Source organism: Tarenaya hassleriana, unplaced genomic scaffold, assembly GCF_000463585.1.
Source record: "Tarenaya hassleriana unplaced genomic scaffold, ASM46358v1 Cleome4, whole genome shotgun sequence".
In the NCBI taxonomy this organism is placed as follows: Eukaryota; Viridiplantae; Streptophyta; class Magnoliopsida; order Brassicales; family Cleomaceae; genus Tarenaya; species Tarenaya hassleriana.
In genome coordinates this window covers 1,997,323-2,018,528 of record NW_010966881.1, presented here as the reverse complement: position 1 = coordinate 2,018,528, position 21,206 = coordinate 1,997,323, and the positions used below count along the sequence as shown (strand labels likewise).

Here is a 21,206-nt window from a genome sequence, read left to right as displayed (position 1 = left end):
GTAACCACCTAATTGCGTCTCGCGATTAATTCCACGCAATAACCATCTCTTTGCCGTAACCGGCCACATTGGATAATAGAAAGTCAAGATCCAAAGGCAAAGAGATGGGCTAAAATCCAATATCCGACTTAGGTATATGAAAGACACTTGCGTCCGAAAATATTAACGTTCTATGCAAATAAAAACAAATTTGAAAACCTAACCATCAACACTCTCTAATCGCAATTGGGTCTTGGGATTAATAAAAAAAATCTCGTGTTATTTGTATTTGGTTATATTTCTGTTTAGTTTATGTAACTTTGCATACATTTCTTTTGGTTTGATTTACTTTGGCAAATCTGTAATTTGTTACTAACCAATTAAGATATTAAACCCAACTTTGTAAAGTAAACACTATGTAAACTGAATATTTTGTTTTGTAAATGCTAAACTAAGTATTGACATTAGTTTTTACTCAAAAATTAAAAAAGATACAAAATTGATGTCAACACACACACACACACACTATATATATATATATATATATATATATATATATATATATATATATATGATTCATATTTTTTTTAGATCAATTGCTATAATTAATATTTTTATTTAGAAACCAAATATAAACCAATTGTTTTAGACAACTTAAATAGAAAATTTCATAAAAATATATGAAATTGTAAAAAAATTTATCAAATAAATATATAAATTCTCTTTTTTTTCGTATAACTATATCAATTATTAAAATTCTTTATATAAACACACAATCTTTCAAAATATCAAGGAATTTTCACAAAAAATAATAACACAATTAAACGAGAGTCCGAATATTTATTTATTTTTAAATAACTGTGAAAACCATGCATAATTCAACCTCTTATACTCATATAGACATCCCATAATATTTGAAAAGTCTGCATGCATATATATGGAGAGTTACAAAGGATTGGTGTATTTCGAAGTTTTTAACAAAAATTGATTTATTTTATGCGATCGGTATAATATTTTTTTTTAAAAAAAAACAAATTATAAAAGAAGATTCACCATAACATTTCATTACCTTCCTCCAAGGCATCGTCTCCAAGCCCGAATATGGCCAGTTTTGAGTGCTTTCTCATCTGCTTTGTTCTTATCCTCCTCCCTTCTTCTTCGTCGAAGGCTTATGCATCTGTCGTCGAACACACTTTCCTTGTATTACTCTCCCACAATATTTTAATTTTAATTTCCAGTCTTTTTAACGTATGGAAAAACTGTAAACTGACGGCGTTAGTCGCTCCTGCAGGTCCAAAACTTCACGGCGAAACCGTTGTGCAAAGAGCAGGTGATACCGACAGTTAACGGAAGTCTTCCGGGTCCGACGGTAAACGTCAGAGAGGGAGACACACTTATTGTTCATGTCGTTAACAACTCCCCTTTTAACGTCACCATTCACTGGTAAATCCATTCATCACATACGATTATAGGGTCGTTTATAGTTATTAGCATGAATAAGGAGTTACTAAGAATCTGTGATTATGCTATTAATTAGTCTTGTTTTTCCACGTTTCTTGATTCTATATAGGCATGGAGTGTTTCAGTTGATGAGTGCGTGGATGGATGGAACAGATATGATAACACAATATCCGATCCGACCGGAAGATAGGTTCACTTATAAGTTTAACGTCACAGGACAAGAAGGTACGCTGCACTGGCACGCACATGTCGTTAACCTACGCGCCACCCTGCACGGTGCTCTTGTCATCCGTCCTCGAGCTGGTCGGCCTTATCCTTTTCCCGAACCCTATGAAGAAGCTCTCATCATTCTCGGTCGGCATATATACATACATATACATATGTATATATACATATAATATTTTCATACCCAATGAATCGTATATGAAAATCCATATATTGATTCGGGAAAACTTTTCGAATCGATGCAGAACAATGGTGGAACACCGATATCGAAAATCTCCAACTAAGGCCCGCTCCTCTTTCAGATGCCTACCTCATCAACGGATTAGCAGGAGATTCATTCGATTGCTCGCGGAATAGTGAGTGAAAATAAAAACATATATAAGTCTCATCCGATTCACAAATTCATATATTCAAAGCTTCTTTTTTTTTTTTTGCATCTAGAAATGTTTAAACTAGAGGTGGTACAAGGAAAACGGTACTTGCTAAGGATCATAAACGCAGCACTTAACTCACATCTATTCTTCAAGATAGCGAACCATTCCTTGCGAGTCGTGGCCTTAGACGCCGTCTACACGAATCCTTACGTTACCGACATCGTTGTCCTAACGCCAGGACAGACCGTAGACGCACTTCTCCATGCAGACCAAACCCTAGGCTCATACTACATGACCACTCAGCTTTACGTCAGCGCCACAGGCCAGCCATTCCCCGACAAAACCCTAGCCAATGCTCTCGTTGTCTACCAAGGTGCCACGTCATCGTCCCGCGCCATGCCATCGTTGCCCGACGTGACGGATACGCAGACAGCGTATAGATTCTCCTCGAGTATCACCGGCCTTGTCAGTGGGCCCCATTGGAGGCCGGTGCCTCGCAACGTGGACGAGAGGATGTTTATGACCATGGGGTTAGGTCTTGAGCAATGTCCACCGAGCATGCAGTGTCCCGGACTGTACGGACAACAATTCGCAGGCTCGCTGAACAACCGCTCGTTCGAAAATCCCAAGACATTTCCCATGCAAGAGGCTTATTTCTACAACATATCCGGAGTGTACTCCGACGATTTTCCCAATCAACCGCCGATAAAATTCGATTACACGAATTTTAACGTTAGTACGGATTACGAGTACCGGATGTTGTTTCCCGAGAGATTAACGAGCGCGAAGATCTTAAAATTCAATTCGACGGTCGAGATCGTTCTGCAAAACACGGCGATGATCACAGCGGAAAGTCACCCGATGCACCTTCACGGGTTCAATTTCCATGTGTTGGGTCAAGGGTTCGGCAACTATGAACCGAGCCGAGACGTGGGAAAGCTGAACTTGGTTAACCCGCAGATGCGTAACACCATCGGTGTGCCGCCCGGTGGATGGGTTGTCCTCAGATTCGTGGCCAATAACCCGGGTTAGAGATTTAACATATGATTCTAGTTTCTATCAAATATATTATTAATTAAGAAAATATCAATTAAAATACACAATTTTCCCGCATAATTATGCTAACTATTTCAAACTTTCAGATAAATGATTAAACGTTCAAATTGTTACTTGATTTCTGTCTCGAAATAGTACATTTTCAAAATATAGACCAACCATTATTTCCTTCTCGATCGCTGTGGTTTGGTGGTAGTGTAATATCTTGAGAATTCATATATTTGTTATATGAAATTTTTTTAATTGTTAGCGATTCAACATATGATTCTAGTTTCTATCAAATATATTAATTAAGAAAAAATCTATACATAAAATATACATTTTTTTAAAAAAAAATATATCATTTTTTTTCAAAACATTCAAAATGTAGACCAACCGTTGTTTAACCCCATTATTTTATTCTCACCGGCTTCTAAATGATGTTATTGTTCTAATAAAAATTCGGTAATATTTTGAGAGTTCACATATTTATTTATATGAAAAATTTAATTACATAGATACCTATATTAAAACTAGTTTATATACTTAATTAGGATTTTTTTTAACAACTTATGTCATACTTACTAAGTTTTGTTTTGTTAATTAGTTAGAAAAGTTGTGAAATATGAGAACTAATCTTTGATATATACGAACCGTGTAGGTGTGTGGATGTTCCATTGTCACATGGATGCACATTTGCCGTACGGAATAATTATGGCTTTCATCGTCCAAAACGGACCACATCCGGCGACCAGCTTGCCGCCGCCGCCGTTGGATCATCTCGAATGTTGTCGGGACGCCGAAATCTATAACCATCCTACGTACGACCAATATTAATTCCTCCTCCTAGATAGAAAGAGCAGATAAAAAAATAACATTTGTGAATATTCTCCTTCCCCTAACACCTGTGATTCAACCGGTTCTCTGGAAGGTTTTAATGCTGCAGTTAGGGTTGGGAAGCTTCTATCGGTTATTAAATTGTCTCTATGGGTTGAAGACCATTGCAGATTGGTTTGGTTTCTGCAATCTATCGAACCTCATCGACTGTGATATGATTGTCTTTCTAGATCAGAAATCTTACTTAAATTTTCAGGGTCAACCAAAATTTTCTCATACTCGGAAGATACCAAACAGATGGACGAACAACAAAATCTATTTGCAGGTAAATTATACTTCTTATTAGGAACCTAATTGAGTAGCATAACTAGGGGTGGACGTTTCGGGATTCGGGTCTGAATTTTGGCGTTTCAGTTTGGGAACGATTTATTTGGTATTCTAAAATTTGTACCAAATTAGTACCGTATATTATTCGGTTCGGATCGGTACAGTTCGGTTTCGTTTTTTTAAATCAAGATTTTCTTAAGAAAATTTCGGTTTTTGGAGAATTTTATAAAGCAGTTTGGTTCAGGTCCGAGAAATTTGGTTCTATAAAAAATATACCATCCGAGAATTTTGAACGGTACAGTTCGAAAAAATACCGAAATTTTTGTTTCGGTACGGTTCGGTTACTCGCTCACCCCTACTTCTTCGGAGATTATCTCAAACCAACAAAGCCAAAATCTACCAAACAAAGGTAAACGACTCCATAAACACAAAATATGAAATCTAAGATGATGTGCCAATAAAATCAAAGCAAGTAAATACACAACAAAAACCCTAACCGCACAAACAGAGAAAGAGAGAGCGCATTAGGAGAAAAAGAGAAGGTACGTACCATGGAATCGGCGACGGCCTGGGAGCGAAACTCCTCAACCCGACGCATTTCGTGATGTCGCGAGTATTTTTCTACTGGATAAACTGAAAGATCTGAGCAAGGACCATATCAGAAGAAATCGAAGGGGTTTTCGTTTAAGATGTTCAACAATGGAGAACATAAAATTTCAAAATCCCCAGAAAGATTCAAGAACAATTCGAGTGATTTCTTGCGACGATTTTTCTACTGGGTAAACCACAAGAACCATCAATGAAGGAGAAAAACCCTAACCACACAAACTGAGAAAGAGAGGGTGCATTGTCTCAATAATTCAACGAGGGAGAAGAAGAGAAGGTACGATGGAGTCGGCGGCGAAATTAGGTGGGTCGGCGTGTGAGCGAAACTTCTCAACCCAACGCGCTTCGTGATGTCGTACCGAAGATTTACATGAGTTTAGCATGTACCAAAGATCCCGAGAGATAATGATTCTTATTACAAGTGAACAAAAATAACGAAGTGATTCTTCTCGTTTCAGAGAGACGCGGACGATGAAGGAGAAAATTCAAAATCGCATTCAAGAAGAGTTGGGAGTGATTTCTTGCGTCCGAGAATGAAAAAAGAAATGATTACCACCGTTAAAAACATTATATAGTCACCCATTCTTTGTTACAAATTGCAGTCGCAATCAACACTACTGCTGAAGGTAAACGTGATGTTTACGTATGGACTCTTTCCGAGTCTATATTGACTGATTACAAAAACATTAGTTTATAAGATTTCTGTAGGATCAAAGAATATCAACATGTTATATAAGAGGAAGAAAAAAAGTACTTTCGTTTCATGTATTTTTTTTTCTAAAAAAAATATATTAATTTGCAATTTTTTTTTCTAAATTACTATACAATCTCTCTAACTACATTAACTAAGTAATGGTTTTTACTGACATGACTTACCGAATTTTACACATTATCGTCACATGACAAAAACTTCTCATATCATTAAAAAATTTAAATTAAAATATGTATATGTAAATTTATATGTATATATATACATACATATAAACATATATATTCATTTCAATATATATATATATATATATATATATTCTAATTTTTTATTTTTATTTAATTTTTTAATGATATAGAAATTTTTTTACCTTGTGGCGCTCACGTGAAAAAAAATTCAGTGGGTTACGTTAACACCGTTCGTCGAAACCAGGGCCATCTTAGAGGGAGTGAAGCTGGATCATCTGCACAGGCCCCCAATTTTTTGGGGCTTCACTTTTTTTAAATATTATTTTATAGTTTAATATGTATTAGCAATTTAAATAAAATAAAAACTATTCTAAATTAAAAAATTTTAAAAATTAAATTTTGTTAAATTATAAGAAATATTTTATAGTGCAGTAATTATACATTTTTCAATATTGAAATAAAATAACAAATATAATAATTTAAAATCATTATATATTTTAAAAAATAAATAAATCAGTAAAAGATAACTATTATTGTATAATTTTAATCATTATTATTGTATTATTAGTATAAAAACTAAAAAAATAAACAAAGTTTTATGAAAATAAATTTTATTTTAATTTGGATTACTCTTTAAACTAATAATTGATTGTTTTTTTAAATTTTGTATTGTAATAAATAATATAATTTATTTGTTATAGTTTATTTTATTTTTATATAATTTAAAATTTTATCTATTAATTAGTATCTTTTGAAAAATATTAAATATTTCTATAAAATTATTAGTTTTTATTTTATAATCTAATTTAAACTAAATATGATTTATGATGATTTATTAATTAACTTTAAAAATTATAAAAAAATAATTATTATTAATATATATATATATTAAACAGTACCTCCAAGATTTATGAGACGGCTCTGATCGAAACTCATTACCCGATTATGGCCATTAGAGATCGTGTAGAAATTTGGAAGTAAATTATAAATTTATATATTTTTTTTAAAGATAAAAAAAATTTATGTATTTATTAGTAAGATTTGAACATATATTTATTTAAAAAATTTCATACCGAATAACACATTTCTAATGATAAATTAATCTGAAACTAAATCATGAAGCTGCATATTTTCCATTGTATCGTTACGAGTAGAAATGATATGACAGGAAAGAATCTCGTCGACCTCATATCTCTCATATCATTTTTTACATTGTAAAATGCGTGAACGAATATCTACACAAATGATAATGAATTAATTAAACTAATTTATAAAAGATTTAGATATAAAAAGATAAGTTAAATATAAGATTGAATAGGGGATATTACAGAAATGCCTTTAAATGACACCAGCGACTTCAAGTAGTACCCTTGAGATTTTAGGGTTTTCAAGGGTATTATTGAGAATCTACATTTATAAGGGTACGAGTGATGTTGGCGTTTTTTTTTTTCTGAGGAAGGGTATCACTTGAAGTGAGATGTATCATTTAAGGGCATTTCTGCAATTGCCCCGATTGAATAATAGAAATCAACATGAAAAATAGAATAACCCGCTGGCTCGTGCTGTTGGCAATAAAATCTTCTAAATCACATTTGTCAGAAACATTCAGAAGTTGGATTTCTCTTCTCGATCGGTCCGAAAACCCTAATTGCCAATCCCTTTTTCGATTTGGAGATCAGATCTGAGATCCGTAATTCTCGATTTCGGAAGAAGCTGCCGAAGCGATGACGAAGGACTTCACTGTTCCTCCTGTGGTCTTCCCCTCTGGCGGAACTCCGGCCACCGGAAATGTCCAGCAGCGCCGTGTCCCGACGGATCCTTTTCAGCCGTCGCGTCCTTCCTCCTCCGCGATTCCGTTCATGTCGTTCGACATTGGATCCTCCGCCTCCTCTTCATCCGCCGGACCTTTCGGCGGAACAATTGCGTTCTCGTCGTCGTCTTCGTTTGGCGTAGGTGCTGCTTCATTTGAAGATGAGGAGCCTTTGCTTGACGAGCTCGGTATCCATCCGGATCAAATCTGGAAGAAGACGAGATCGATTCTCAATCCCTTTCGGATAAATCAGACCGTTCATAAGGACTCAGATCTGTCTGGTCCGATCTTCCTGTACCTCGCGCTTTGCCTTTTCCAGTTGCTCGCCGGTAAGATCCAGTTCGGCGTTATACTCGGATGGATCGTCGTCTCCTCTATCTTTCTTTACGTCGTCTTCAACATGCTCGCTGGTCGGAACGGAAACCTGAATCTTCACACATGTACGAGCTTGGTTGGCTACTGTCTACTACCCGTCGTGATCTTATCGGCGGTGTCGCTGTTCGTACCGCAGGGGGCAGGGCCAGCCCGCTTCGTAGTCGCTGCGGTGTTCGTGTTGTGGGCAACAAGGGCTAGCTCCAATCTTGTACTATCGCTCGCCGACGGAGGAGATGAACACCGTGGTTTGATTGCGTACGCCTGTTTCTTGATCTATACTCTTTTTTCGCTTCTCGTTATATTCTGATTTCCTCTGTTTTGGTGGGACTTGTTTGCTTTGGAGATGTATTATTTCATGGATCTTCGGGTGCCAAAGTGAGTAAGGAAATGCAATCTGAGCTGCTGGTTTCATGGGGATCTTGATGTAAGGCTTAAACGGACGGATGATAGCATCCACGTGTAAAGGTTTTTGATAACTTTAGATGGATACTTTGATATGGTTTAAATGATCTACTTTGATGTGTGTATCTGTCTACTGATGCTTAGACAGGTCTTCTAGGGCATGAGTTTCCTTTCTGAAATTTCTGCAGAAGTTCATCAAATGTTAAACATTTTTTTTAACAGAATTGTTGTCAAATTAGACTCCGTAGAGTATTTGAATGGTTTTCTTTTGTTGTCATAGCATGGACCAAAGTAATGCAGTAGCAAACCTATGAAACTGGTGCATATTTGTTATGAGTGTTCTAATTGTTTGCTGGTTGGAAAGAGCTTATAGCTCCGTGCTGTTTTCCATCTCCATTCTTCGTTTCAAGTTATGAAGATGTTGTACATCTTGGTTTAGTGTTTTAGGTCCCGAGCAGCGGCACAGTTAACACTGTCTAAATCATTTATCACTTATGGCTCTATTATCTCTTTGGTGATGCTTTGACAAGTAGTATGAGGGAATGAATGATCAGAATTAACTTGCATTGTCATAAGGGGTAGAGGAAAAGTTTAATGTTGGAGTTTGCTTCATGGTCGGGTTCACGGGGAAACAAGGATCAATTGGAATTTGATCTTATCAAGTTTAGTAACTTGTAGTCGTAGTTAGGTATCGGCTTATGGGGTAGTTGCACTTTTGTGTACCAGTTCTAAATTTGGGATACTTGCTATTCGGTATGGACTCAACTTGTGCTTGAAGTGATACTTTATGCAGGCAGAAGTAATACACATAAACCAATAGTATTTGCATAAACAGCACAAGCATATGCACATCATGGATACTGATTGGCTTCAGAAAGCTTAGTTTTGGTATTTTGTTTTTCATGGAGAAAGCCTTAGACTTGGTTTTTGCATGGAGAAAAGTTAGAGAGAGAAAATTCTCTTTCCTCTCTCTAACTTTACCAAACCGAGTGTAGCTCCAATCATGTTCTCATGCAAATAGCAATGAAGAAGTTGTCTCAAAAGATGTGAAAATTTCTGAAGACCCAATATCCTAGAGTTAATGTGTGCAAAAGTCACGTCTCCAGACTTTGGAAATCGAATTCCGTGCTCTATTATGAAAGAAGGCAAAACGATTAATGAATTCGTCCGAGAATTCAGTAGTATGACCACCCATCCCCATTACACCGATCTTGGTGCCACTCTCGAGGATGTTTGGAAACTTCTTAATTCTCTTCTTATTGGTTGCAACCATAGAATAATATTCAAACGTCGATAAGATAAAATGACGTTGGAGTGAGTGATCGGGAGAATGAAGGCATATGAAGAGCGGATTCAGTTTTGTAGTAACGACCACAATTTTGATGGATAATTTTTGGATAGTTCAATCGGTGAAACGGGGCGCAAAGCGTCTGTCCCATCCCAAGTTCGAGAGAAGGTATTCACATAGCTTCCTTTCGGTCCCGGGATTAGTTTGAGTCTTGTTCCAGGATATCTGATTACCCAAAAAAAAAAAGACAGTTATCGGAGACATCAAAATTGGCACGGATAAAAGTCATATAAAATGTTTTAACTGTCAAACATCTAAATATGACGCCTTTTGAGTGTTGCAGACCCAAAGATGAAGAAAATGATGAAAAAACTCATCTCACGGAAGAAGTCAAAGACAAACCGATATCATTTTGAAATTGATGGAGATGTCAAGATAAGATTACAGAAAGATTATTGGAATATTAACCTTGTTAAAATAATGGGCCGTTGATTGTTTTTATTTTTATATTTTGTTGGTCAAAATTATACTTGGGACGTGAGATTTGATTCTTGAACAAAGAAAAGATACACATTCCTATTTTATTGTTTTGCACTTTCTTTTTTAAAACGTTATTGAAGCCCTTACGAAATAAATAACTTTCGAAAATTGCCATTCTCTTCTTCATCCAAAGAGGTAACCAAACACTAAACTCTCTCTCTCTCTCTTTTATTAATCTTTCTTTTGTCTTATTTGCTATGTACATTTTTTTTTGTCTTTTTAGATATTATAGAAAAATAATGTTCCACCCATATGTCCAATAGATATAAATAGAGTGGACGCTTCAATCCAAATTCCAAAATCTTTATAAAAACTCAGTTAAACATTGTAAGTAAATAAATAAATAAAAATTTAAGCAAAGTAAGACATGTCCCACAATAAAGAATCATATTGACATTTGATCGAAACAAAACGAGACCACTAAATGTATTTATTTATTTTTTCATTATATTTGTAATATCTTTTTTTTGAAATAAATATTCAACATTAGGGGCACTCAGTTTGTTTACCAAAACGTACGAGATCCAATCCATCCGATTCACAATAGAAGCTATAATTAATAATTGTGATCGATATATATATTATATACCAATATGTATACCGTTTTTGGTTCTCTTAAATCGTAAGTTCGATTGAAATTATGATTCAGAGAATTTTTTCCAACAGTCAGAAAACGATTATGATCATCAGAAACGTAGCATCAAAACCCAAACGTAAGTCGATACAATGTGGGGTCTCATGCCCCATACATATAATTAAAAATATATAATTTATTTATAAAATTTTAATAAGAAAATATAAAATACCCCCATAAGATTTGTGTATTTTTTTTTTGTAAAATGACTATAAGATTTGGATTTTTTTACCCCAAAAAAAATATTTTCTGCATCCGCCACTATATATATATATTCTAACCAAACCAAAAGAGCATTTCTAACTTGACGAAAATATGACAATCATGACAACTAAGGAACCTAAAACCAGACAACATTACAACAGCAGAATATGCTCATATCATATCCCACATCATCATCATTATTATCAATATCAAGCAATGTTTCTTCATAAGATGTGTATTGAGCATTTCAATCCTTCTCGACACTTGCTAAGAGCGTTGTAACGATTTCCTCAACCATACCTTTAGCGAAGCTAAACATGTGACCTCCTCCCGGAACCTCGTGGTAGCGAAGCCACGGAAGTTTCTGAGCTATGTAACGCTGAAGGGAGATGGGAACAAGGGCATCTTCGTCACCTTGCCACAAATGGACAGAACCCTCATTGCTTGGGAACGGGTTTTCGAGCTGTGTCGGGTCGAATTCCCATTTCCCAAATCCAACAATCATATCTCGAAACAGGCTCTCGTGTGTTCCTTGTTGCGTTACTAAATGCTGAGGAGATCACACAGAAACTGTCATTGTCATTTGATTATGATATGATGATGAGGATATGTCACTATCATTTGATGATGATGATGAAGATGATGGAGTAAAAGGAATCGAAGTGACTGTGAAGGAAGAATGATGGTATGAAGTATCTGTGTTCCCTGTTGCCTTTATCAGTGGCTGAGAGCATACAGAAACTATCATTGTCATTTGATGATGATATATTGTGATGATGGTGATGGTGATGGTGATGATGGAGTAAAAGGAATCTAAGTGATTCATACAGAAACTGTCAATGTCATTTGATGATGATGAAGATGACCATGGAGTAAAGGAATCGAAGTGATTGTGAAGAATGATGCTATGAAGTCTCTGTATGTTCCTTCTTGCCTTATCAATGGCTGACAGATCATACAGAAACTATGTCATTGTCACTTCATGATGATGATGATGGAATAAAAGGAATCTAAAGTGATTGTAAAGGAAGAATGGTGCTATGAAGTTCCTCAAGAAAATCAGAGAATGTACCTCGTATTCCCTCCTCGCAGCACCAATCTTAAAAATGATCTCTTTGTCTGATTGAGACAACAACCCGAGATTTCGGGACACAACGCTTGAGCCTGGGAACCATTTCTGAGTGTTCCACCAATGAGTAAGCCAAGGAGCATGGTGAGCCACACGAACCGCCCATTGGTCCCTTGGCGGTTGCTGGTTAAAAGCTTCCATGGACATGTTCGAGGGCAAGTTCTTCCACCAGTAGTTAATTACCGGAGCCACAAGGGTCGCTCCGGCTAACCTGTTCAAAACCAAGAATTGATAACCATAGCACAAAAGAAATTAGATGTATCCCTGTGAAACAATGAGACTGACCACATGGCAAAATGGTTCATACAAGGAGAGGTTTATCATGGTTTCAAATATTAGGAAATGAAACGTAATGATTTGTAGACGTTAAGATATTAAACAACGAAAAAAAGGTTACCCGCAACTAAACACAAGCCAATTAACAATTAATCACTACTAGTATAGTGAATACGCATAAATTATTCTGTCATTTTCTACTGGGACCCTGAAATCTTTTCTTTAATGTGAGATGAGTGTATCATACCTGTGTGGAATGTACTTAAGGCATGCCCATATCGCCTGTCCACCCATCGAATAACCAAGCACGTAGAATTTGGATCCGAGATCCAGTTGATCAGCAAGTTCTTCTATGTCTAATGCCAAGCTTTTCGGAGTCCGTTTCGGGTCGGCATCGCTCTCTCCATAACCAGGTCTGTCAATGGATACCATGTAAAGGCCTAGCTCCTCCACTTTATCCTAGCAGATTGATCCACGGTCATGGTCAAATGGCATAGTACGAGCACCATTCACAAAAGGCAAAAAAGAACCCTTTTCAAGTACCAAGACTTACAGGCCAAATGGTAGATTACTAGACCTTAATCTCTTGTTACATGACTTTGACTCGTGTTTACATACTATCCTCTAATGCTGAATGGCAGTAGTAATGTAACCTGAGGTAGTTACTTTTTCCATTGATAACTTTGTTCAGCACCGGTTAATGACTTCATAATCTTTTTGGTACCCTTTCTGAGTGCAATGAACGAGAATAACGAGTAAAAATGAGAGTTTTGAGCAAGTACCGGTGAGAGTAGAGTTGCAAAAGCAGCATCATGCCTACAACTATCAAAACCATGAACGAAGACAACCTTATGCCTCGCCTTCTCTCTCGGTACCCCGTGCTCTTTGTAAGCCAAATGCCTTCCATCTCGTAGCTTTATTCTCGGCGCTGTGACGGGAGGACCACCAGGAGAGCCACAGATCTTTGGAGGAGGAGGCTGGATCGCTTGATAAGTGTAAGCCACGAACCCAACAATGAACACCAGCAGAAACTTCTTGACCAAACCTGAAATTTCACAGGATCGATCCAGGGATTATCAATTCTTGAAATTGAAACTTCAACAGCAAGAAACATGGTATAGCTGTAACTGGTCAAGCCTCAGTGATCCTATCAAGAACATGAAGAACATATTCAAGAGTCATATCCGAAACTAACTCCATGCGAGAGGTTAATTAATATCTGTAATTGTTCAAAGAAGTTTGGATTGTGAGATTTTTGTTGACAACCCATCAACCAAAATCACAAGAAAATTCAAACCCAGCAAACTTTACGAATCATTCAAAGAACGCGCACTAGTACCATGGGCATTAAGATTCCAAAACCAACAAATACTCCTACAACACAGTTGCTGTCGGGGTAAACCGTATTTAAATCACCGACTTTGTCTCCATTTTCAGTAGAAAACGATATCAAATCCAAAAAATGGACAAACCCAGATCTAAGGGATTCTGGTTTCGCTTCAGAAACCTCAATTTGAAAACAAAACAAAAATCAGGGGGCCCGCAAGTAATTTTCCATTGCATGAAACTCTGAACTTTGTTCACTAGACATTCTAAAGGCAAAATAATTAAGAATTAATATCTTGAAGTCATTTAAATTTTATTCAGATTCATTTGAAAAAGCACAAAATTTCAAAATCACAAATATCTGAATCTTCTCCTACAAACTTTTTCCACATGCTTCGCGATCAAAAGCGTAAGAGCATAAGCCGACCGATTCGTTCAGAATTTTCCATCTGAAAGCTTAAAGGACAATCGAAATCGAGAATTCAGGGAGAACCAAAGAAGCAAAACCTGAGTGACGGACACTGGTTTGAGATGTCGCAGATGCTGTCGAAGCCCCTGGGCTTGCTCGAGCCGCCATTGATGGAGAGGAAGAGGGAGAGAGAGAGAGATGAAGAGGGTGAGTAGTTGCAAAGGAGGAACAACACTGACAATAAATTCATCCGTATATTTTGTTTAATTTATTTATGTATGTATATTTTGTTTAATTATTCGGCTTTCTGTTTTTGTCTCTTTGAATTTTTCTTGTAACAAAGTCCTTAGCAATCGGACAAAATAATCTTAGGTGCATGTATTTTTTTTTCTATAAAAAAAATCAGAAAAGATGGATTCTGCGTCATCTTTTTTTTTTTGGGGGTCATATTTTAGGTGAATGAATTCGTGGTAGTTGTAACCACCAGATTTTCTTTTCTAAGAATGAACAGAATTATTAAAGCTTTTTCATGACAATATTTGGTATTAATCGATCGCTTGACACATAATGAACATATTGAAATACAATCAACGATATGGTTTCAGACACATATTTATATAATATTATTTTTTATTTTTCAGTTTTAGGTCGTTCTTACTGCTTCATCTGTATTGGTTTAGATGGAATAGTTTTTTTTTTTCATCTTTTGTTATTAACATTCATCCTACTCAAATGTTTTTTGAGATACATTTATTTCAACGATTTAAAAGTAATATTTTAATATTTTTTTATATGTTTTTGTTTTTTGTTTAGAACAACGTATGATATTTTAATCTATTTATTCTTTTGCTAAGGATAAGAGAAATTCTTATCTATTTAACAAAAAAAAAAAAGAGAAATTCTTATTCATATACATTGTTTAGGCATCATTCGATGTCATTTCGATCGGCCATTTGTCCACAAACATGTTGATTCTAACACATCAAGTTTGTATCTTGGATCGGGAATGACCGAATCGACATGGTTGTTTCGTGTCCCGTTGTCTCTGTCTTCGGCGTCACTGGCAGGTTCCATTTGCGTTCGAGTGAGGTATATATTTTGTTCTCGTTCGGGTGACACCTACTGTATTTTGAATATACCTATCTTCTCTTGAGTTTCATAGATGGATAATTAAGGTTTAGAAATGTAACGATGTTTCATATATATATATATATATATGTATAATATTTCCTGATTGGGCAAAAAATATGTATATCGATGCAGTTCCCATACGGGTCTATGACCTATTAGACAGAAGTGCTGAACCAAACCAATGTTTTGGTAGTTGGAGATGGTATTTTCATAGGCTTGTGTTTTTCGTACGTGACACAAGTAATCATATATTGTTTTGTCCTTTATTATACATCCTCCAATTTTTATTTTTCTTTTTAGATAAAAAAAACATAACCATCCATTTCTTTCAGCCAATTCCTTTAGCCTTGCTGAAAATCAGGACCTCCTTCCATGATCTTCTCTACGACCCTTTTCAATTCAACTCTCTTTCCTTCGTTCCTTTGTCTCCCTTTTTTTCCTCCTTCCCCAAAAGACAAAAAAAAAGGCTAACTCTTGATTTCAATGTAAAAGTTTCAAATCCGCCATCTTTGTATAGCTTCTTCATTACCTTTTTGCAAAGTCTCCTCATTTGTTTCCTTCTCTCTTTTTTTTCTGGGTTTTATGATACATATGTTGTTGTTCTATTCTCTGAAGATGTCGTAGGGTAGCTGAGAGAAAATCTAAGTATTACGGTTCGTGTGCTTCCAAACTGATTTCGTATGCATGGTTCTCATGTAAATATTGTTCCTTCTGGTTCTTTGGTAGATAGAAATGAGAGTGGGGATCATTGTTTCGTGGCGACGGGGCTTTTTGTTGTTCCTTATCGTTGGTTTGAGCTTATTTCCCCTTGGATCATGTCTGGATGGAGATGATTACAGCAAAACAGGAAGCCCTAAAGTTCTCATTCCTGTTACAAACATTGTATACAATCGGCTTCAGAATTTAAAGAATGTCTTGAAGGCTGACATTGATCGAAATTTAGGATATTGCATTACGAACGTGTACGCATTCTTAATCACTTCTTCCGCTCCTTTGTTCAATTCTCTTTACCATCTTACATCGTTGGTCTCTAATGTTGTCCCTCTATTGTTTACAGGAAGAAAGATTGGGATGAAGCATTTAACTTTGATAAAAACTTGGATTTCTTGAGTAATTGTGTTAAGAAAACTAAAGGTACAACAAATTAGATGATCATTTTTGTGACTTTAGATTAGAGTTAAAACATAGTTATACCTTTGGTGTGAATTTCTTCTCTTCTTGTTTTGGTAGGGGATATGACGCTTCGGCTATGTACAGCTGCAGAGATAAAGTTTTACTTTAGTAGTTTTGTTAAAAGAGATCAAGTAACATCGGTTCACGTAAAGCCTAACATTAACTGTAATTTGGCTAAATGGGTTTCGGGGTGTGAGCCGGGATGGGGTTGTATGGCAGATGACAACAAAAAGTTCAATCTAAACGACGTTAAAGCTCTTCCCTCTCGGACCCGTGACTGCCAACCTTGCTGTGAAGGGTTCTTCTGCCCTCAAGGTCTCTCTTGTATGATACGTAAGGGATCGATATCTCTAAACATTTCACTGATTGTTATAGAAAAAAAAAACTCGAACTCTGATTTTTATTCTTGTTGTTTTTCATGGATTTCTGTAAATGCAGCTTGTCCGTTAGGCGCTTATTGTCCACTCGCAAAGCTTAATAAAACAACGGGAGTTTGTGAACCGTTAAGTTTGATATTGTGTTGTTCTTATTCTCTTAGTAGATACAAGTTTGATACATACTTTGCTGATACAAAGACTCTCTCTGCAGATACAATTATCAAATTCCTCCGGGAAAATTGAATCATACATGTGGTACTGCAGATTCATGGGATGATGTTGATGGTAGTGCTGATATGTTCTGTTCTCCGGGATCATATTGCCCAACCACAATTCAGAAGATCACTTGCAGTAGTGGGTATTGATTTTTCATCTCCGATCTCATGTTATTTTCTCAAAGAACCATATCAAATCTCATTGCTTCTGTCATCATATCTTATGATACGATGTTTAAAGGAAAAGTTTAAAAGCATTGTGTTTTGTTTCATTCACGTTTTCCGACTTAGTTTTCTTACATGTTATGCAGACACTACTGCAGGAAAGGTTCCACTTCTCAAAAACGTAAGTCTTTAGAAGTTGAATAAGCCGCTCCAACACTATAAACATGCTTTTATGTATCCATAGGCGTTGATATGAGAATCATTTATCTTATTTTGAGTTTACGGTCCTTTCTTTAACAGATAACAATTGAAGATATCTTATTGTAAAATCTTTTCTTGATACTTTGTTCAGCATGTTTCAAGCTTGCTACTTGCAATCCAAATACTGCAAACCAAAACATTCATGCTTATGGAGCCATTCTTATTGTAAGTTTCTAGCTTATTACCCCTTGAGACATGACCTTTTTACCCTTTTACCTTTGGCGATGGAATTCCCACTTTGATCTTTTCGATTTAGTATGGTTATATTCTTAAATGTAATCTTGTTATTGTTTATGAAGGTGGCTCTAAGTCTTCTGATGATCATAGTCTATAACTGCTCGGATCAAGTTCTTGCTACGAGAGAAAGAAGACAGGCTAAATCTAGAGAAGCTGCAGCCAGACATGCAAGAGGAACAACACAAGCTCGGGAGAGATGGAAAACTGCGAAGAACATTGCCAAGAAGCAGAATATAGGACTGACCGAGCAGTTGTCAAGAACATTCTCTCGTAGGAAATCCATGGCACAAAAATCATTGAAAATCGGTAAGTCTAGCACGAACAATGGCTTACCTCCTATTCCTTCTTCATCTGATAAGTCAAAGGAGGAGGAGGAAAAGCGTAATAATCTGACCGGGATGATGCAAGCTCGGGAGGAAAACCCGAGAAGCAACGAAGGGTTTAATCTGGAAATAGGAAGCAAGAATGTGAAGAAACAGCAGGCACCAAAGGGTAAACAATTGCATACGCAAAGTCAGATTTTCAAGTATGCTTATGGTCAAATAGAGAAGGAGAAGGCAATGGAGCAACAAAACAAGAACTTGACCTTCTCTGGAGTCATTTCCATGGCTACTGACACTGAGATTAGGACTAGACCTGTAATCGAAATTGCCTTTAAGGATTTAACACTTACGTTGAAGGGAAAACATAAACATCTCTTGAGATCTGTCACCGGAAAGTTCATGCCTGGTCGTGTTTCTGCAGTCATGGGCCCATCAGGGGCAGGAAAAACTACATTTCTTTCGGCTTTGGCAGGAAAAGCAACCGGATTGACAAGAGCTGGCTTGATTCTTGTAAACGGGAAAAATGAATCTATACTCTCCTACAAGAAGATCACTGGGTTTGTACCACAAGATGATATTGTACACGGAAACCTAACAGTGGAAGAGAATCTTAGATTCAGCGCACGATGCAGGTAACATACGGGAAAGTCCTCCACTTCACACTTATAATATTTGCCAAGAGACTTTAGATTTCATTTTTGTTATAACTAAACTGCAAAAGAAAGAAACAAAAAAACTTTTGCAGGCTGAGTGCTGACATGACAAAAGCAGACAAGGTTCTGGTTATTGAAAGAGTCATTGAGAGCTTGGGGCTACAACATGTGAGAGACTCTCTGGTTGGGACAGTGGAGAGAAGAGGAATCTCTGGAGGGCAGAGGAAACGTGTCAATGTCGGTTTAGAGATGGTCATGGAACCTTCCTTACTGATATTAGATGAACCCACCACTGGTTTAGATAGTGCATCTTCTCAGTTACTCCTCAAAGCACTTAGACGTGAAGCCACAGAAGGGGTTAACATCTGTATGGTTGTTCACCAACCCAGGTAAGTCATTTCGATATCCGAATATCACTATCCAAAAAGTTTTGTTCCGTTTAATCTCTTAAAACTTAAATCTTTGGTTTTGTTTTTGATCAGTTATACGATGTACAAAATGTTCGATGATATGATACTACTTGCCAAAGGTGGATTTACTGTATACCACGGATCTGTCAAGAAAATCGAAGAGTATTTTTCAGGAATCGGTATCAAAGTCCCCGAACGTATGAATCCTCCTGATCATTACATTGATGTTCTTGAAGGCATGGTGAAATTAAATGGTGATTTGACTGTAGAACAACTCCCTGTGAGATGGATGCTTCATAATGGTTACCCTGTGCCCCATGATATGCTTAAGTACTGTGAAGGACTCCCATCTTCCTCAGGAACAGCTCAGGCTGACGATTCCTCTGAACAATCCTTCAGTTCAGATTTATGGCAGGACCTGAAAACTAATGCCCAAATGAAAAAAGACGATATACATAATAATTACTCGGATTCCTATGACTTGTCCAATCGGGTAACTCCTTCAGTGTACCGACAGTATAGATATTTCCTCGGAAGGTAGAGTTTTCTCTTGCTATATCCCTTTCCATACTATCTTTAAGTGGACATTACAAAAATGACCATGTGAATCCATTACAAAGGTTATCATAATAAACTTGAAGTTTCTGAATACAGGGTTGGGAAGCAAAGGCTGAGAGAGGCAAGACTACAGGCATTAGATTATCTTATACTGTTAGTTGCAGGAGCATGTTTAGGAACTCTTGCAAAGGTGGATGACGAGACGATAGGTTCACTCGGCTATACATACACTGTCATTGCAGTCTGTAAGTCTTTAATTACACAAAATATGCAGAATTTGAGATCCTCACACTGTTAAACCAAACTTTTCTTTCTTCTTTCTCCTCCTTTTGAAGCTCTCTTGTGCAAGATTTCAGCACTGAGATCTTTCACAATAGATAAACTACAGTATTGGAGAGAAAGCTCTGCAGGAATAAGTAGCTTAGCTCATTTTCTGGCAAAAGACACGATGGATCAGTTGAACACAGCCATCAAGCCTTTGGTTTACTTGTCTATGTTCTACTTCTTCAACAACCCAAGATCAAGCTTTCAGGACAACTACCTTGTCCTGTTATGCCTTGTCTACTGCGTCACCGGCATGGCTTACATATTCGCCATCTTATACAGTCCCAGTGCTGCTCAACTGGTTTGTTCACCTTCATATCTCATAAAATTTTCACCATAATAAGATTTTATCTTCAACCCTCTTTATCTCTATAAGCAACATGAATAAATATCCAAAAATCGGATGTTTGGCCCATGGATACACGATTTTTGGCTATCTGAACTTTCATGGGACGAGATGGAATTTTTTTTTGTCCGTAATATGGGTACAAAAACGAGTAACTAAAAACAACGATGGGTATCCGTAAATATATGTACAGTGATATTTGTTTGTCCGTGCAGATGTCAGTGCTGGTTCCAGTTGTCATGACACTCATAGCGAATCAGGACAGGGAAAGCATTGTCCTAAAGTACCTCGGAAGCTTCTGTTACCCTAAATGGACTCTTGAGGCTTTTGTCCTCTCTAACGCCGAAAGGTTTTCACTTTAGCAGAAATTATTGCATTTTATTCGACGAAATCAATCTACAATTCAGTATAACGAGAAATTGTTCTTGTGGTTGTGTTAGGTACTCTGGAGTTTGGTTGGTGACAAGATGCAACTCTCTTACGGAGAATAGATACAACGTTGGTGATTGGGTTCTCTGTCTCATCGTTCTCGTCCTTATGGGCATTACCTGTCGTTTCATAGCTTTCTCTTGCTTGGTTACCTCCAAGAACAAGTAAGAATCACATGGAGTCTACTCTACCAGGGTTGGTATTTTCGGTTCAATTATTTTCACATTCGATTTTGTAAGAAAGTTTATATATATATATATATATATATATATATATATTAGATTAGGTTTATTTTCATATTCGGTTTTTTTTTTTTTAAGAAAAATTATTATCTATAGTTCTTGCTCTCAGTTCTTAAACTAGAAGTTGAAGAGATCAAAATCCTTTTTTAGATATCGTATCATATGTGTATGAAATTATAGAATTTCTCAATGCTATTTCCTCTCTTTTTTTTTCACATTTTCTCAAAG

General features: G+C 36.5%; 4 protein-coding genes across 7 annotated transcripts; 3 read left to right on the top strand and 1 right to left on the bottom strand.

Moving 5' to 3' along the window:
- The first annotated feature begins 958 nt into the window (after nt 1-958).
- On the top strand, nt 959-4,124 carry LOC104823484 (laccase-8-like). 3 transcript variants are annotated; one of them, XM_010555069.2, is made up of 6 exons: nt 959-1,179; nt 1,271-1,422; nt 1,550-1,665; nt 1,911-2,021; nt 2,107-3,066; nt 3,736-4,124. In XM_010555069.2, the coding sequence occupies exons 1-6, from the start codon at nt 1,081-1,083 to the stop codon at nt 3,909-3,911; spliced, it is 1,614 nt and encodes a 537-aa protein (XP_010553371.1). In that variant the 5' UTR covers nt 959-1,080; the 3' UTR covers nt 3,912-4,124. The 3 variants fall into 3 exon arrangements, with proteins under 3 accessions (XP_010553371.1, XP_010553369.1, XP_010553368.1); XM_010555067.2 differs by having other exon boundaries at nt 1,550-1,743; XM_010555066.2 differs by having other exon boundaries at nt 960-1,179; nt 1,550-1,794.
- A 3,103-nt stretch (nt 4,125-7,227) lies between these two features.
- Nucleotides 7,228-8,661, top strand: LOC104823483 (protein YIPF5 homolog). The gene has a single exon (XM_010555065.2). The coding sequence runs from the start codon at nt 7,466-7,468 to the stop codon at nt 8,231-8,233; it is 768 nt and encodes a 255-aa protein (XP_010553367.1). The 5' UTR covers nt 7,228-7,465; the 3' UTR covers nt 8,234-8,661.
- A 2,406-nt stretch (nt 8,662-11,067) lies between these two features.
- LOC104823482 lies at nt 11,068-14,375 on the bottom strand. The gene is made up of 5 exons (XM_010555064.2): nt 14,233-14,375; nt 13,182-13,444; nt 12,647-12,858; nt 12,067-12,334; nt 11,068-11,544 (listed from the first exon to the last, which is right to left on the bottom strand). The coding sequence occupies exons 1-5, from the start codon at nt 14,300-14,302 to the stop codon at nt 11,242-11,244; spliced, it is 1,116 nt and encodes a 371-aa protein (XP_010553366.1). The 5' UTR covers nt 14,303-14,375; the 3' UTR covers nt 11,068-11,241.
- Nucleotides 14,376-15,731: 1,356 nt separating this feature from the next.
- LOC104823481 (putative white-brown complex homolog protein 30) lies at nt 15,732-21,153 on the top strand. 2 transcript variants are annotated; one of them, XM_010555062.1, is made up of 15 exons: nt 15,732-15,750; nt 15,992-16,227; nt 16,323-16,399; nt 16,496-16,771; nt 16,877-16,940; nt 17,027-17,173; nt 17,342-17,376; nt 17,548-17,621; nt 17,756-18,648; nt 18,762-19,058; nt 19,152-19,616; nt 19,734-19,882; nt 19,973-20,262; nt 20,523-20,656; nt 20,748-21,153. In XM_010555062.1, the coding sequence occupies exons 2-15, from the start codon at nt 15,998-16,000 to the stop codon at nt 20,902-20,904; spliced, it is 3,288 nt and encodes a 1,095-aa protein (XP_010553364.1). In that variant the 5' UTR covers nt 15,732-15,750; nt 15,992-15,997; the 3' UTR covers nt 20,905-21,153. The 2 variants fall into 2 exon arrangements, with proteins under 2 accessions (XP_010553364.1, XP_010553365.1); XM_010555063.1 differs by having other exon boundaries at nt 15,733-15,750; nt 15,996-16,227.
- Nucleotides 21,154-21,206: the final 53 nt, after the last annotated feature.